At 37.6% G+C, this 18,012-nt stretch overlaps 1 protein-coding gene across 2 annotated transcripts in view; it reads left to right on the top strand.

Annotated features, from left to right (window-relative positions):
• SYK (spleen associated tyrosine kinase) overlaps window positions 1-18,012 on the top strand; it is a 56,183-nt gene that overhangs the window by 34,968 nt on the left and 3,203 nt on the right. Inside the window, exons 5-13 of one of the 2 annotated variants that reach the window (XM_075740509.1) lie at window positions 981-1,062; window positions 2,091-2,140; window positions 5,852-5,920; window positions 12,438-12,528; window positions 13,215-13,392; window positions 14,685-14,894; window positions 15,334-15,523; window positions 16,902-17,042; window positions 17,280-17,392. In XM_075740509.1, the coding sequence (XP_075596624.1) occupies window positions 981-1,062; window positions 2,091-2,140; window positions 5,852-5,920; window positions 12,438-12,528; window positions 13,215-13,392; window positions 14,685-14,894; window positions 15,334-15,523; window positions 16,902-17,042; window positions 17,280-17,392 (1,124 nt within the window). The remainder of the gene's footprint in view (window positions 1-980; window positions 1,063-2,090; window positions 2,141-5,851; window positions 5,921-12,437; window positions 12,529-13,214; window positions 13,393-14,684; window positions 14,895-15,333; window positions 15,524-16,901; window positions 17,043-17,279; window positions 17,393-18,012) is intronic. The other variant, XM_075740510.1, reaches the window with a different exon arrangement.

The following is an 18,012-nucleotide window of genomic DNA, read 5'->3' as shown; positions in this document are numbered from 1 at the left end:
CTACCTTCAAGGCTGAAAAAGCATAGTTTGCTGAGGGTTACTACCAAAATATGTCTGAACTCTGGTAAAGATTAAGCAATTAAGGAATGTATAGTTGCCTATGCCATAGTTGATAATAAAACTGAATACTGGAGAAATGACTGCATAAATTGAAAATGCTATGGGAGTTGAAACACCTGCAGAAATCTCTTATGTCTTCTTGCTTGAAATTCTACTAAATTGAGTAAAATGAGTCACAAATCTATAATATAAGTCTTTGGTTGGTTGCATATGTCAATTCTTAGACTTTCCTAGTAAATGTCCTGCATATTTCTTTCCTGGAGTCACTGGAAATTTAAAAGCAGCTATGCTATCTTACAAGATTTTTTTATTATGTCTGTCTCTTGCACTCACAGACCCCCTCCTTTCTAATCAATGCACCAAAGCCTAAATAGCAGTAACAAACCTGTAATAAAATGGCATGGAGAAGACAATCCAGGGACACAAAGGGCCACAACTATCAGTGCTATACATTTATTAACTGCTTACATCCCATTGCAACTTTGAGGTCCAAATAAAGCATTGCATATTAGGACATTTCCTGCACTGTAGTTATAACCATCTTGGGAAAAAAAAATCTTGAAAAGAGGGGGAGAACTGAGTGGTAGAAAAATAAGTGATTTGCTCAGAGTTACAAAGCTGGTTACTAGCAGAACCAAGTGTAGAATGCTGAGTCATACAAATCCAGTTCCTGGATCAGGTTCCAGATTCATCCACAGGGTTACTTCAGAAACGTGCATCCCTGCTAAAGAGACGTAAAGATGAGGTAAGAACATGTGCAGTAAAGATCTGCTGTATGCCCAGTTCATTTGCTGTAATATATACCAATTATTGTACATATACACAATTTTAAAGACACAGTATATTTAATTATACCTCCCTTACATTTTCATATCTTTTTTTCTCCTTCTCTCTTTCCCCCCCCCCTCTTATTCTGGTAGTTAGTTGAGCATTATTCATACAAACCAGATGGATTGTTAAGGGTTCTTACCATTCCTTGTCCACAACTTGGCTCAGAAAATGGTGAGTTATTCCTATTATTTTGATATGTGTGAGTACCCATGCTAATGATGATAAAGATGTGTGCATTTTTTCCACATTCCATGTAGGTTAGGTGAGTGGAGATTACAGTAGATTAAAGTTGGATAAAGAAATTTTAAAGGATACATTTCCAACTTTTCAAACAAGTTATGGTCTTCCAGACCATGCAGGATGGAGGCAGATCCTGTAGCTTAAGGGAGGCTACCAACTCCAGTTATTGCTGCCTCTAAATTAATGTCAGATCCAAAACGTGCTTTCCTGCTGGAAGTGGCCGTGTGTGTTACCTGGCCCACACACACTAACAAGGTGATCATCCCGGCACTCCCCCAACGGTGCTTACTCCAAGCTGAGGCCGGCATGTCAGCCGCGCTGCTGTGGGCATTCAGGTTGGGTGCAGTGAGAGGTGTACCCAATGGGGGAATTCCTAGTAGATGAGGAGTTACTTCCCATGTTGGGGAGAGCAGGGCAGAACAAGGGATTGGCTGCACCTGATGCTGAAAATGAGTGTCAGAGAGGCATTCCTTGATGATTTGGGAGGTGTGTGAAGAAGGGACAGTGGGGAGTTTCATGAGGTCCAGTATGCTCTTTGGCCTATTTCTTTTATAATGTCATGTTAAATACCAATGAGACCCTGTCCTCCCTCTTGCCCTGACTGCCAGGGGAAAAAAGATGCTTGTGCCTAATCCTTGTCTAACCAATGCTATTCCAGAAGTGGTGTTCTCCCTCTAAGACCCTCTTCGTCATTCTGGCTGAATATTAGTGCCATGGTGAGAGGATACGCCCGTACTTTTTCCCCTCCTTTGAATCATTTGGGCACTGCACATACTTTTGTCTCTGTGGCAGCAAGTACCAGAGTCTGCTGCACATTAGAGACAAAGGCAAAGAAGATGGTCCAGGAGAAACACTGTAATGTGATTTAAAAACTAGTTGGTTCCCTATGTAAAATTTTGTATTCTTACAATACTTTTCTCACCTTGCTCAGTATCCCTCTACATTTGATTCCTTTTCAGATAATGTTGTTTTTAACACTCGTTCTCCTCTTCCTGGAACCCCTTCTAAGGTAAGAGTAGGCGGTGATATAGCAGTAGCATTCATCTGAGAAGGCTTACAGTCACATACTGCTCTAGGAATCCTAATGTTTGGATATTATTGCAGCAGTGAATTTGTTTTTCTGGGGATATAAGCAGTAAGTTGAAAAGAATAAGCTTAACATATTCTAGCATGGTTAATACTTTCATCAGTGTTTTGCTTGAGCTATTAATCATTTAATTTTGTGAACTTCTTTTATACATGTAATGTATGTGAAAATCAGTATTTTTCATATGCAAAATGCCTCATTGATGGTCATGTTCTATAGTGTCTGTATCAACACTAGGAGGAGAGATACTGCTTTGTTTACATTGTCCATTTTGAGAATCTGCTGACTGAAGCAGAAATGGAGATTCAACTTATTTTCATATTTAGTGTGTGCTGTTAACATCAGACTTTGTACAAGGGTTTGACTCCTTGTGCAGTGAAATTAGGGGAAGTTCCTTCATCAGCTCCATGAAGAGTGAGCAACCCTATCTGTGGTTATAATTGCCTAAGTTCTTAGAGTCCATTGATTAGAGGAGCCACATGAGGTGTGATACATAACACCATCTTATTCAGCTGTAGATGATCTCATCTGAAATAGAGAGTTTAATTTAGTTGTTTCACCACTCCCTGGAGAGCCTAATCGTCTGTGTCATTATCTTAATGCATTCCCACATTACAGAAAAAAAATATTTTTGTTCAAATAGGCAATTACATTTATTTCAGTACTGTTGAGTCCCTGTGGGCCCATGAACAACCATTCTCATACGACCACTTTCTGAAACTCAGGTGCCCTTTTAAATCATTGGAAATTACATAACCGAAATTGGTGCCTTTTTTTTTTTTTTTAAAATGTCCCAAGGTTTGGATCTGTGCCATTTACAAGGACAACCATGAAGTTTAAGCATGTGAGACCACATGTATATCATCTGGTATACACACAGTTATAGTGGTGGAGCAAGCATATTCAGTGTGGGAATATTATGTAGGTTTTAGATTACCCACAGAAAATGTTGCGGTTTAAGTGCGAATGAAAGTAAATTTAAGAAATCTTACTTTACTTACTTAACTGATCAAAGAAGTAGTAACAAAAAAAAGTGTATCTGACTAAGCTGACTGATGTTTAGGACTGTGCAATGAAAGTAAATGGGCCAATCTCTTCTCTTTTCATTGGTGCATGCAGTAGTACTGCCCCAGTTTTTCATGATGCTTTATAGGTGAATGACTCAGTCATGGTAATAGGCTATGATTAATCTTGCCTAACATTAGTGAACTCAAATGAAGAGCAAATCACAAAGGCTCACTTTTGAGGAATTCTGAAGCAAGAGAGAGACACATACGCATCTGCATGTCACTTCAGCCTAAAAGTGGGGCAATAGCTTTTCACCAATATGTGCCTATGTCTTTCCACTCAAAAGGAGCCTAGGTAGTTAGTCAAGACTATATGCCTTGCTTTTAGGTAGCCATAGTTAGGTGAGATTAATTCCACCCTTGAACATGACTTATGAGAAAAGATTGATTAGAATAAAGAAGCAAAAGAGAGAGAGTAGAGGAACAGAACATGATTAACAGCTGAAGAATAAGAGGAATGGCCCATTCTGAGGGACAATCTAATACTGGTGTTCCTATCCAGACCAATTTTTCAATGATTTTTTATTTTTGTAGATGTTAATGCCTGAAATACACTGGTGAGATTCCAAAACCTTAGTAGAGAGCATGCCCAAATCTGTAGTTGCTTTGAAGCTAAGAGAGTATATGATCAGTGTAGAAAGATCTGCTGGATGATATGCAAGGCAGGCTGTCCAAATAATTTAACTGCAAACTGTGTATAAGGGCTTGGAGTAAAATTCACAACATCAGGGAAGGGATTTGTGAGTATTTGCTAATGCTCCAAGAACAAACTTAGAGTAACAAAACATTACTGTTTTCTGTCCCCTTTTCTGTAATCTGGACATCTCCTTTTTAGTGATACTAATACACTTCCTCTGCAAAAGGAAGGACTTTCTGCTGAAAGTCTGTATTGGAAATAATTTCTCCATGCAGAATATGGAGGCTTACTCCTTCTTACTTCTCTCAGCACATGTATGGACTAGGCCTTTTCTTTCCTTTCACCAGAGGCTTTGTAACTGGTTTTAAGGTGATTTTGATCCCCTTTGACTTTGTAAATTACTTTTTTCTCCCTGCACATCATCCCAATATGTATTTACACCTACAGAGGAGCTTTTGACGTGAGCCTAAAAGCAGTTGTTGACATTACAGTGAAGCTGCCAACTTCTGGCCACTTCCAAAATTCTCCATGTAACCTTTTTCAGTATTGTATTTATTTAGCCACCATTTATCAGCTAGTAATAGTAGACCTAAACCTTGTAAGTACAGCCTAACTTTAGACTAGTGTTGTTGCTGTCATTGATTAAATACTCCTCTTAGCCTGCATTTGTATGTCTAATACAAACATTTGAGTTAAGCAGTGTTACCATCAAGGCAATACAGGTGGATGCTTGGTCAAAGGCTGGGAGCTACTCTTGTCGGAAAAGTATCATGAACCATGCTCACCATGTGTAAAAGAGCCCTTAAACTCTTAGAGAGCTTACCTGTTGCAAAACTATAGCTAAGAAGTGCTTCAGGTTTCATTTATTCCCAATATAGAAGGAGAGGTTTGTGAGGTAAAAGAAAATAATGGATTCAGTAAGCTTTTTCAATATGCAGTAACTGAATTTTTATGTATCACAGCTATGATGACTGTCAATCATCAAAAAAGTTTATGTTCTTCCAGCAGGAATAGGGACTGCATGGCTCTCCTTGGTGTTTTGAAACAAAAGACTTGTTTTTTATGTGAAATCAAATACTATTTTTTTTAAAAAGAAAGCTAGGAAAAATACCAATTCTATCCATTAGAAAAGCTATCTTTTCAGAAAAAAAAATTCCAATTGGGTTATTAAAAGTTCAAAACATCTATCTCTAAATTAGTTCAAAGGCTATTTAACGTTGCTGAGAATGTGGCTCAGTTTATTATTTCAACCTCAGCATCAGCCTAAATGCTTGGTCAATAAGTACTGCATTGCAGTTTTAATTAGGCAGGTATGATCTCTCAGTGACCTCTAGAAATATGAATTAGTCACATTAAATTAAATTAATGTTTTATTGTAAAAAATACTTACATTTCTTTTTAAAGTATCTTATGCAGAACATAAGTGCACACGTAAAATCTAAAGCCTGTTCATTTTTGTTTGGAATTGTTATCAGTTTGTGTGCTTTTTGCTTCAGTAGCAACATTGTTTGTTGTAAGACCAAGGTGTGCTTCAAATCTGGCTTAATACCTTAGTCATACTTCAAGACATAAAGTTATCAACTGATTTACATTGCTAAATATGTTGGAGGGGGTGAAGATTCAATAACAGAATCAGAAGAACCATACTGTGTAAAAGATCTGGCTAAAGGACAATGTGCTTGAATTTAAAAACTGCCTTAAGGTATATCTTCAAGATGGTTTGAAATATATTTTTATATAGTTGAAAGAAAATGTAGTGCTAAGATTTGCTTTATTACATTTGTTTGATGCATTATATGTGTACTTGCAGGCACACAAAAGGGAAAGGTTGGGAGTGTTTTGTTATTGTATGCTACGTCTGTTTTGTAAAATACCTTAAGCTATTTTCCTGACATGTTTACTGTTCCTCTTTGACCTTGTGGTTTCTAGAGTTGGGCAGGAGGTGGAATTATCTCAAGACTCAAATCATACACCTTTCCAAAGGCTGGCAGCAAAAAGGTGCCTCATATAGTCTTTTTAGGTTTTTGACTGATTTAAAAGGACTTACACTTGACTAATTTCACTCTTTTTTCCCCCTCTTTTGGGCTGCTATTACTAAATGTGTGTCTTGCCTACTAACAATCAGATTGTGAAAGTTTTGTAAGCTTTCTGCTTCTTTCCTAATCATCTGCATAATGACGGCCTTGATTTTATAACTAAAGCAATGGTTTTGAAGTTTTAAAAATTGAGGGACTATTTTTAAGTAATTTCTCACATCCCAAAATATTAGTGCAGATCTCAATATGTCTACAAATATAATGTGATAGAATCTTTTTCAAAAACAGTCACTTATAGCAGAACAAAATGATATTTCTACTCTGAACTATCATTCCTACTCAGAAAATTGGCTTGTTTACAAAATGCTATTACTGAGCACATTTAGGGAACAATTTGTTAATAACAACCACAAAATACATTCTTATAGAACCTGTGTGCACAAATCTTGTTATGCATTGACATTAATTGCATTTGGGCAAGGGTAAGATGCCACAAGACCAAGCAGAATGGGAAAGGTGATGTCTGTGAGTCAAGGGGAATCAAGTCCTGTACTAATGAAAATGCTGTTGCATGGCCAGAAAATTGTGCTGTCCAGTAATCGATGTAGTTGTGAAGCATGTAGTTATGAGCTTTGTTTGCATGTTGAGAATAGCATGTGTCCCTGGTCCACCGATGAGTCCCTTTCTGTTTATTTATTTATTTATTTACAGTTACTCTTCAACAAAAATGAGCAGGCATAAAAAGCCCACGCTGCTGTTCAGAGTGAAAAACTGTTTGACATATACTATATTTGATAATCTTGGTAAATAACAATTATTCTTTTTTTATAACTTCACTTTTATACTGAAGTACCAATAGCTATTGTCATCTGTATACCCTTACAGATGTCAGTACCCTTACAGTGTCAGCATGTGTTCTAAAGCCATCTGAAAAAATTGCCATACACATTAGACAAGAGAAATATTTTGGTTTTGTTCAGAAAAGTGAGCATGCGGTCTGAATTCTCTAGACATGACTTTGGTCACTCAGCTGTCTGTTCACCTGGTAAAACCTGTTCACCTGTGCTTCTCTCTGGTTGTTTTCTGCAGTCAAATATGTATTTCTTGCCTTCTGGGGAACATGCACAGAGTACAGACTGAAGCATATTGGCAGAGAAAGACCAATCATTTCAGAAAATAATTTCAGAAATCTGATGTAATCACAATTTGTGTATATAACCCTGAATACTCAAACCCACAAATTTCATCATACTTCCAAATTTTAGACTCTAAGTAGAAGTCCTTCTCTGAACATTTCCAAGATTTACTATCCATTAACCCCAACATGCAGAGCTGAGTTTAGACCTGGTTAACTAGGCAGTTACTTCTTTTATGTCAAAAACTTTCAGACGGTAAAATGGAAAATTTATGCTGTTATATTTATTCAGTCTTGGAAATTATGAGGGTTTTTAAGTTTCACAAACTGGTTATTTATATAATTTTAGCATTCAAATAAAAATTTTTCAAGCTGTTTTACTGACTAATGTGAAATTGGCAATTTAGATGACAATTTAAATGAACTTGTGCCACCTAGTGGCGACTAAGATGTCTTAGCCAAAGACTAAGTGTATATATATAAGCCAAAGACTGAGTATTTGGCTAATAAGGTCTTTATCATGTAGTATTTTGCTATTCAGTTTAGTTTAGCAAAATAAGACGACTTTGTAGTCCTACATATACATTTGCAGTTTTTCAAGTCAGAATTATTAATCTGAAAAGAAATCACACTTGCTGTACTGATTGCCTTCATTAGTATATTCTTTAATATAAAATTATAATCTTTACTATGAAAATCAGATTTAGAGTAGTTAGAGCCATTTCATTCATATTTTAAAGCAAACAGTAAGTGGGTCGTGTTCTCATTGCATTGACTAAATACTATGAAACCTGCTTAGGGGTTATCCTACTAAGGCCTTACACATGCATAGAAAGTGGTATTCCTTTTACAAGAACTGTATCTTTGAGTCAATGCAAACTCTCTGCTTCCTGCTTTCTTTTCATTGTGGATGTGGCTATATTACTATAAAAGTGCTTTTCTAGTATAGCCAATCCCTTATAAAGGGAAGAATGGCACATTTAGATTAGCTTAAGTATGGGTACCTAAGAAGTTTAACTAATGAAAATTAAACCCAGCTGAAGAAAAAAACCACAACATGTTGATGTGAAAACAGGACAAGCTCACAACAGCTTTCTAGCATGAGGGCATAAAATGAGAGTGCCCCATAGTTTACAAGTGTATGTACAAGGTGTCACATGATATGTGCCATTTTTGAAAGGCTCCTCTAGTGGATTCTTTTCTTGTATTCCTTTTCACTGGATAAGGAAATCTGTGGTCATTTTGCCCATTGTCTGCTTCTTGTAAGAGTACAAGGAGTAATCTCCTACCCTATACCTTGGTTGTATTAAGACAAAGGTCCCTTTGTCAGAAAATGATCTGCAGAACTAAACTTGCTGGTTTTAAAGTGTAGGGCAGAAAGGACTCTGAATTTAAAATGAGTTAAATAAGGAAATTTTATTGTACTATTACCCAGACCACTGTACATGCAATGATACATACCTCCTGCACCATTTCTAGTCAGTCTCGCTTGACTTCAAGAGAAAAATTCCAACCTGCCTGCTAGGAAGTCTTATTCAAAAGCATGCAGGGTGCTACATGCCACGAATACATAACTGGCAGAACTAAAGAAAAATGTTTGAGGTTTTCTAAGTGCTGCGCAATATTCTGAAGTTATTAATATGAGCTGAAAAAGTGTCTGTGAAACATCGAATTGCAGTTCAGCCAGAAATATTAATGAAAAAGCCATTGTTAAGCTGTTTAATCAAACTGCAACAATGGGGAATATCATTCCACACATACATATATATTAGTTAAGTAAGCTAACACTAGTGATATGTAAGACATTATCACTCATCTTTAACATGAGCAGCTTGCTGAGAAAGACAACCCGCTTTGTTAGATTTGGTGTCACTTTGTCATTTCCAATTTACAGCTGCAGAGTTTTATTCACAATCACAGGAGTGATGCACTCTTTTTTTTTTTTTTTAATGCAGTTCCTAACAATAGCATCCAATCCTTTCCGATTCTTTTATTTTGTTCTTTAATTGCAAAAGCATAAACATGTCTATACATCCCATTTGAGGACTCAGCTATGTCATGGCCAGAGCTATATTTTTACCAGCTGTTCTGTACTGGTGAATGGGTTCTGGAGATGTATGAATTTGGTGTACATGAATTCTGTTTGGCCAGTCCAAAGTATGCCAGTTCATACACTGACACCTAGGATCAGGGCTATGTAACCACCTCTCTAGTCTGCAACTAATATTAATCACATGAGATCTTATGCCCTCCAAGTTTTTTAAAATTTGTGGGGTTATCAGATACTGGCTGAGTACTTCTTAAGTGTTTCTGCCCTGTTTTTCAGCAACAATCGGATAAAGCTTACTTATCAGACCTATACAAGGTGTTGCATTGGAATTGGTAATTTCCATCATTATGATTCAGACTGCAGGGTTATATTGCCATCAGCAAAGTATCACTTTTTGAAACAATGAGTTCAAGTGCATTTGAAATCCTGAGCTTATAATTTTCAAAGGCTTTACCCAAAGTGCTTGTATCAAATTTATTGTAAGCTTGGGTTACGATGAGGAAAAGTGGTACACAGTCTTCTTACTCATCTAAAAACGAGGAAGATCTGCTGAAGTTGCACCCTTCTGCGGGCTGAATTTATAGTCATCCTTATGTAACAGCAGCTACACAAAAGCTATCCAGCACTTGACTGTGGAAAGGAAGAAAGGAAGGAAGAAAGGAAGGAAGGGAGGGAAGGAAGGAAGGAAGGAAGGAAGGAAGGAAGGAAGGAAGGAAGGAAGGAAGGAAGGAAGGAAGGAAGGAAGGAAGGAAGGAAGGAAGGAGGGAAGGAAGGAAGGGAGCTGCCATGCTTCATGGGTTAACATAGGTTCAGGTATTCCCATTGCACTGTTTGGTGCACAGTCGAGGTACTCCCCACAGTGAACAGAGGACAACTGATGGTCCTATCAAAGCTTTCAAAAAACAAAGGAGTCCCAGAGTGATGCAGTGTCTTCTAGATGTCATTTTCTGAACACTTTGCATTTCTATCAGATTATTTTAAGGGTAAAGAATGCAAAAGTTACCCTTTGAAACTGTGATTCTATCCCTCCTAAGTATTTCAGAACTTTCCTTCCAGTATCCTGGAAACTGCCACTGAAGACTAAGCAGCATCTCAATCCCTTTCTTAGCTAGTCATCACATTTTTATCCTTTTTTTCCCACTCTACTTTTGGACTCCTTGGGCAAGAAGTGTTAACCAGAGGCTTCCATGAAATCCATGAAATGTGGCAATTTGCACCTGCTTCTTTTGTATTTGTATGTGCCTAGCAACAGGTATTAATGCCAGTCCATATTGCTTTGTATCCACTCAGTTAATTGATTCCAGTTACCTTTTGGAATGTAAAAGGATCTCCCTTTTAAAGTACAAGTATAGTTAACATAGGAAGCAAGAATGCACCCAGGAAGCTCTCCAGTGGAACTATAATCACTTCTTAGTAGTAAGATAAAAAACCCGAGGTATTCTTGATGTGTTCTGAAAGCAATACAGGATATATGAAATGCACAAACTAAAATCACCGTGGTCTCAGTAAGTATAATTTCATCTGATTTGGTTTTGCTTTGCAAAAGATGATTAATATTTTTGACTGAACATAAGCATTTCCCTATACATCCTGACATAGTGTAGGGAAAGACTGTCCTAAGTGTTCACAGTGAAATGGCCAGCCCATCACTTGAGAGGTTTAGGATTGAGTTCCAGTCTTAGTGGGTTTTTGGGGATTAGTGAATGGCCTGTGCATGAAATAGTGATACAGGTCTTGGAAATACAGTTCTTAACTTGCAGGTCTGGCGAGGTGTACCAGACTAGAAAAACAAAACTAGAGCTGAGGATCTTGTTTTATACCATTCGTTTGCCTCCTTGTTCTTGTTCCGGATCTATCTCAGAACCATCTCGGGCTCTTGCGGCTTGCCTTGACAGCAAATGTCCTTTCAACACTGTTCCACAAGACTGAGGGATTCGAGTCAGAAACATTACCCATACCATCCCTGATGCCACCATGCTCATCCTACTAGGCTGGAATCTTGCCAGGTGTTGGCCTCCTACTCGGGGTTTGCTGTAAAATCTATGTAGTGAAACCTTTTCTGCTTTATCCAACTGGGCAGATCAGTTCATTATGATTTAAAGGTCTGTACCACCCAGGTCAGGTGTTTTCCCTACAAAATGCAGTTTCCAAGTGATAAAATTTCTGTTGCACCAAATAATTCACTCCTGGACATTTCTCAAGCTCTGTTTCTCTTTACTTGAAAACCTCAGCTGTTTCAGGCAGGAACTTACGCCACTGAAAGCTCCAGTTTCTAAAAAGAAAAATTATATACTCATTTGCAAAATAGCCCTATCCAGTGTTTTGCAAGTACAATATACCTTTGTTTCCTATTCAAGCTGAAGAAACTTCTTTTCTTGTTTGAATTTTTGGTTTTAAAACGCTCTCTTAGGAGGGTGAAGTCACTCATGAGTAGAGTAAAATTTCTACACTGAGAAAGAAAAGGGACTAAACTGCAGAAATAAGATCTGTAATTCCCTGTTTCTGACAGTTTACAGACATAAGAGAGCAGATTATAAGTTTCTTTCATCTATACTTTATTATGGTAGACTCATCCTTCAGTCAAGGAACTCCAGAACACACCGTTTCTGCTGGGGTGGTTTGTGTGCTCCATAGTATTCCTCTGACAAAGAATAAAGGCAGAGTGATTGTGTTTGAACCAGATGTTCAAATACAGTAAGAATTAGGTAGTTTTCTCCCTCCTCAGAGCAGACTGGCCTAGTATCTGGTCCATGATGTTTGTCCATGATGTTACACAAGCCTATTAAAATAACTACTTTTTACTCCAGTTACCCACCCTAAGTGGAATCACTCTGTAGCATCTACAAGAGAAACGGAAGTATTTTTTGTTTTCATTTGTGCTAGGAATTTCTCTATGGCCTAGATATGGAGAGAGATAACTTGGAGAGGGAGGAGGGACAGATTAAAAAGAATTCCTTATGACCTGTGTTACAAGGTAGATTTGAAAAAAAGCATGTAAATTTAATAGCTGCAAAATAAGATTTGTGCATGACCCATTCCAGTTAATTCTCTCAAATCAAATGCTCTGAAGTATTTGCAATAACTTTTTATGCTTTAGCAGTGTATTTTTCATTTGGCCTGCATATTTACTCAAGCAATAACCTCCAGAATGAAATAAACTTTGGATCCCTTTGTTACTTTCTGATTCTCACCTGTGTGTCTCTTGCAATCATTATGCCATAATCCTCAGGGGAAAAAATGCTTTTAACTTACCTATTCATTGCTAAATGTAAAAATTCTATTTGTGTGCTACAGTTTCAGCCAACTTTTGGCCACCCACCTGATGAAGCACCTTTTAATCCTTACGTGATGCAAAGGAAGAGAGGTCTTACAGGAGCAGAAACAGGTAGGCAGAGTAATTTATGCCATTAATACGATTTCCTTCTTTATGCCAGAGATCTCTCCTCAACCCAGATTTCCTTTTTTCTTGCATATATTTCACACCATGTTGTGTATTGGTATAGCTACTATCATAGCTCAAGCCTGGTAGCTGAAACTGCCAGATGTGACCATGTGTAATAATAGTCATTTAGCAGAAATCCCTCTTTCCATGTTGAACTGGAAGATTATTACTTCCTTGACTCTGAAAGCTGCATCCTTACACTTCATAAAAAGAATTGTGCCCCGTTGCATTCAGAGTGCCAAATTGGTGCTCAGGCTTTCTGTAAAATGCAATTAAAGATGGGTGCCTAAGAATGAACTACATAAGGCAGCATTCTGAGTGAAGAACTGTCTGAGGTAATTAATGGGAAGTACTAAGGAGAAGGGCCAGTCTTTAACCCTTCTGCTGTCAAGGAACCTCCTGGTTTCCCATTACACAGATGCTCAAGAGTTAGACCACGTCACCAGGTGGAGGTCACTATCTTTTCGAGTGTTCTGAAGTGCCTGTAGCTGGACTCCATGTGGTTTCCTTATAATACCCTCATAAGTCAAACACACTGATGATCCTGAACATAGAAAGGGTGAATACAGTAGCTGTGGCAGCAAAAATGTCTCATATAATGTTTAATTTTTTCATTGATTGAACTGCAGGTGATCAGAGAGAGGCGTTACCCATGGATACTGAGGTCTATGAAAGTCCATATGCTGATCCAGATGAAATGAAACCAAAAAATGTCACTCTTGACAGGAAATTGTTAACCTTGGAGGAAGGAGAACTTGGCTCTGGCAACTTTGGTACTGTAAAGAAAGGGTTCTATAAGATGAAAAAGTAAGTGTTTCCTTCTGTTTTCATGGAGTCTAATATGTAACTGCTCTAGCCTTTATTTTTCGGAGCAGCAGTAATCTTTGCATGTCATTTGGGGTGACAGACCATACCTAAGTAATTTGAGCTAACATTCACTGGTTTTGTACACTCTCTTTGTGGATACACTCATACGCTCATTTTCTATACACTGATTTTCTTTTCCTCTGTTTGCAGACACCTCTTTGCCTGCAGCATAGTCACCCCCCAGCCATTATTTTTGTCTGTGAAGTGGGGAAGCACCCCTTATGACTATTTTCTTTCCTATCAGGGATAGTAGAGTGGGAAATCCTCTGCCCTCCTCCGTAGTTTGTATGGGCAGTCATGCTACTCAGTATTTCCCATCTGCACAACCTCACTTTGAGAAATGGAATGCCGTGGACAACTTACCTGTAGCAAAGAGATTTTCACCTAAAATAAGTATGATAAATACCTGTTTTATGAAGCTGCAATGTTGATTTTCAAGACAGAACATGTTGTGACCTCTTTTATCATGTAATTGCAGTAGGAATGGACCCTGTTTATACTGGCAAAAGTGGGAGCACCTCACTCTTCATGCATTTTTATAGTAAAATGTTATCAGTACGTTGTTTAAATGCATGTGCTGAGTATGTATACACTTTCACCACTTGAATCTGGAGGCATGTCTTTAACCAAGGTTTTCAGAGCCAGGAAGGATTTTTCCTTTTCCAGTACAGTCTGAGGGGATTTGAAGGGCTCTGATCCCAGCTTGTGTATTTGCCAATCTCATTTCACACTTGAGCTCTGTCGATCTCATCATTCACTCTTTCACTTATTTGTATAAGCTGAAGGTTGCAGGAGTAGCCTTAGTTTCTTAGGATTTCAGAGCGCTGCCGTGGGGCCTGGCGATGCTGCATGTTCTAGTCTCACCCTCAAAACATCTCAGTGCTTAGAAAGGCCTTTATAGCTTTTCTGGTAAGAAAAGCTTTATGGCATTCTTGCCAGAATGGGCAGGAAAATTTTGTCCAGTACATTTGTTTTCGGGCTTGTTAAGACATTTGTATGACTATTTATAATTTTCTCAGGTTCTTTCCATTCGCCCTCTTTTGCTTAGCTGTCTTCTAAGCATTTGATAGAGATGATGTTCCTGTTACAGTCAGGTTTTTTCCCCTCTGAATGTCAATTCTGTCTTTTGTCACAGTTTGTACTATGTGCACGGAAACATCAGGTAAAGATTGTGTGCATTTGCACATGGATTTTTCAGCAACTAATCCCAGAATTGGATTCTTCTTTTGTAGGGGTGCCAAGCCAGTGGCTGTAAAAATTCTTAAGAATGAGAGTAATGATCCAGCTGTAAAGGATGAATTACTGAGAGAAGCAAATGTAATGCAGCAACTGGATAATCCATATATTGTCCGAATGATAGGCATATGCGAAGCGGAGGCCTGGATGTTAGTAATGGAAATGGCTGAACTTGGGCCATTGAACAAATTTTTGCAAAAAAATAGGTATGTAACCTTTCATTCCATTTCATAGAATTTATCCAAAGGGGAAAAAAAAGATACAGGTCTTTTTTTTTTTTCAATGGCAATTTTAAATTGGCATGTTGTTAATGTAATAATTAATAATTGTAATTACCCTTCAGTGGGACATGATTATCTTGTACATGTCTCCTAACTGTCAAATATTTCTGGTAAAATAGTGCATTTTGAATAAATGAAAGAATTTTCACATGTCCTTCAGTTGCTCATTTATTGATAGGATCACACATCATCTTGCTCAGGACATTCTTACGCTGCCTGTTCTAATTAAAGCTTAGCTAAACATAAGTGGATTAGGTTCCTAGTATGATATGGGGAAGTTCATAGTAAAGATTTCTATTTGAACTCCATGAAAAGTCATGAAAATGAACTCCTGACCTCTTAAAAATTCAATTATGATTTTCAGACATGTCACGGAGAAGAATATAACAGAGCTGGTACATCAGGTTTCCATGGGGATGAAATACCTGGAGGAGAATAACTTTGTTCATAGGGATCTGGCTGCAAGGAACGTGCTATTAGTCACCCAACATTATGCCAAAATTAGTGACTTTGGACTTTCTAAAGCTCTTAGTGCTGATGAAAATTATTATAAGGTAAGGTTTGCACAAGACATGAATGTTCTATAGCAGCCTAGCTTAATAAGTTTATTTTCAGTTGAAGTGCAGTTGGTTTTAAAAGTTGAAAATTAGAAATAATATACATCAGCCACTATTTTTTAGCCTGATAGTAGGTCACTGATTTTCAAAATGTGTGATCAACATTAAGAGATGTGTAGGGAGGAAAAAGCTAGTCCCTTCTTTTGTTTTGCTTACTTCTTTCATTTACTTTTGGTAAGCTTGTCATTAGAAGGTTGAAATTTGTGGAGGAAATGAGATACCTCATTATATAAAAGGGGGAAAATGTCTTTGTTGTAGATATGAACTTTTGGGCACTTACAGTTTTCACCATGTCTAAGGAAAATTTAGGCTAGCATACTGTATTATTGACTAACAGAACTGAATTTGGGGACTTTGTGAAAGAATACCATTGGTAAATAATCATTTGATCTAAGCAGAATTTGTTTAGCTTGGTTTTAAATTCATTGGATCGCTGTACAGCTAAAGGGAGTTAAACAACTGCTGCTTTTAATGAGGTAAAAACATTTGTGGGAGACAAAGGCTCTAATCATGTCTTCATCTTTTTTCTGATATATTACTCTTGCAGTTCAAATTATTTCTTCCTTCTGCCTATTCCCTTTCATCAGCTGTTTAAAACTAATAAGCCAGACCATGAAACGCTGCAGAGGAGGAGCAAGCACATACTAATTTCTGATGACATTCCTATGGGAATAATAGCTGCTGCCAGAAAAGGCAGTAACACCTTAAATCACTGCCACTAGCCTAGCCAGAGCTGCTTGTCAGAGTTTTGAGAATTGGTATCAAAGGCCCATTCCCTTTACAACTGCACAGCAGATCTTTCACTAGATCTAGCACTTTGCTGGGATAGCTTGACACTTGCATTGTCGCAACACAGTGTTATGGCATAATTTAATCAAACTGCAGTGTGCCACAAGGCGGTCGCTGTGCTTTGAAACGGAGCATCAACTTCAAGTGATCATGAGATTCAGTGTAGCCAGGTGTGTATCTCTTAGCCTCTATGGAGAGCGTAGATGAAAAATCTTACTTTTAAAAAGCAACTTAAAATTAAATGCCACTAAACACATGACTCCAGGTAATTTTGCTAAGCTTTGCTTTACCATAGATTTCATTTCAGTGCATTATTTTGAAAGTGGAAGATTAGGAACAATTTTGTAATACTTTTGAAGAAGCTGCTTCCCATTTTCTTTAATGCCAACTGCATTAGCAATGTTATGATACGTAGTACAAATGTGTGCAGATCTAAGTTAACGCGGTTTGTATGAATTCTGATGTTGTTTACTACTTACCTCTGTCTCTAGCCTGTTTTTTTCCTTTCTGTTATGACTTATTTTAGGCACAAAGTCACGGAAAATGGCCAGTCAAGTGGTATGCTCCAGAATGCATGAATTTCTACAAATTTTCTAGCAAAAGCGATGTCTGGAGCTTTGGGGTTTTAATGTGGGAAGCTTTCTCTTATGGGCAAAAACCATATAAGGTGAGTAGTTCTATCTGGCAATTTTTTTTCTGTAAAAATTCAGAGCAAATTTGAACCAATGGCTTTTCCTACCTAAAAAGGGTTATTGCAGGTCAAAGCATTCCGTAGTGCCCCATCTGTTACAACAAATAAGTCAAAGGGTAGCCCAAAAATCAACTCCAGACCTCTATTTGTTTTATAGTAGTGTATGTGCTGTAATAATTTGTGACTCAGACTGTTCTGGTCACCGTGTTCCAGGGAATGAAAGGTGGTGAAGTTGCACAGATGATTGAGAGAGGCGAACGAATGGAACGTCCTGAAGTCTGTCCAACAGAAGTCTATGATCTAATGAAGTTGTGTTGGACATACAAGTGAGTGTGATGTGATGCTCTCTTTCTTAATTTACTAGTTAATAGCCAGAAAGAGGGGTGGGGAGGGAAGGATATTTCAAAATACATCATTTCAGCTGGTGTTTAGCTTACAGACTAAAGAGCCAGTTGCACTTAAAAGTGACAATTATTTGAGTTACTGAGTGTACTACAAGAAACTGATTTTGCACAGCTGATTTTGCTGTGGAACAGTTATGTACAAAAAATAGGGTATCATAAAAAACAAGTAATTCCACAAAAAGGTCAGTCTGATGTATTTTGAAAAGAAAGTTTGAAATTAAGCAAATAATTTTGGTTCATTTTGGATTGTATATCTGGTTTAATTTTCATTTCCAGGACTTTTTCTTTACTGAAATGTCAAAGTCATATTGCCAAATCATTCATTCCATTCCTCAATAATTAATTGTTTTGACCTATTTTTCTCTTCTCTCATTTCTGAATGTACTCAGATTGGATCTGACATTGACTTCCTATTAGTGAGAGGCAAAACATCTTTTCAGATCATACCTGCTATGTCAGAAACATTTTCTCTGGTCGATAACAATTCAGAAATTAGAATTATGAAATATAGAGAAGAAGAAAAAGCCTACCTGATATTCTTT

Source organism: Balearica regulorum, chromosome Z (genome assembly GCF_011004875.1).
Source record: "Balearica regulorum gibbericeps isolate bBalReg1 chromosome Z, bBalReg1.pri, whole genome shotgun sequence".
NCBI lineage: Eukaryota > Metazoa > Chordata > Aves > Gruiformes > Gruidae > Balearica > Balearica regulorum.
The sequence above is the reverse complement of the archived record's forward strand: the minus strand, read 5'-3'. Positions and strand labels throughout refer to the sequence as shown.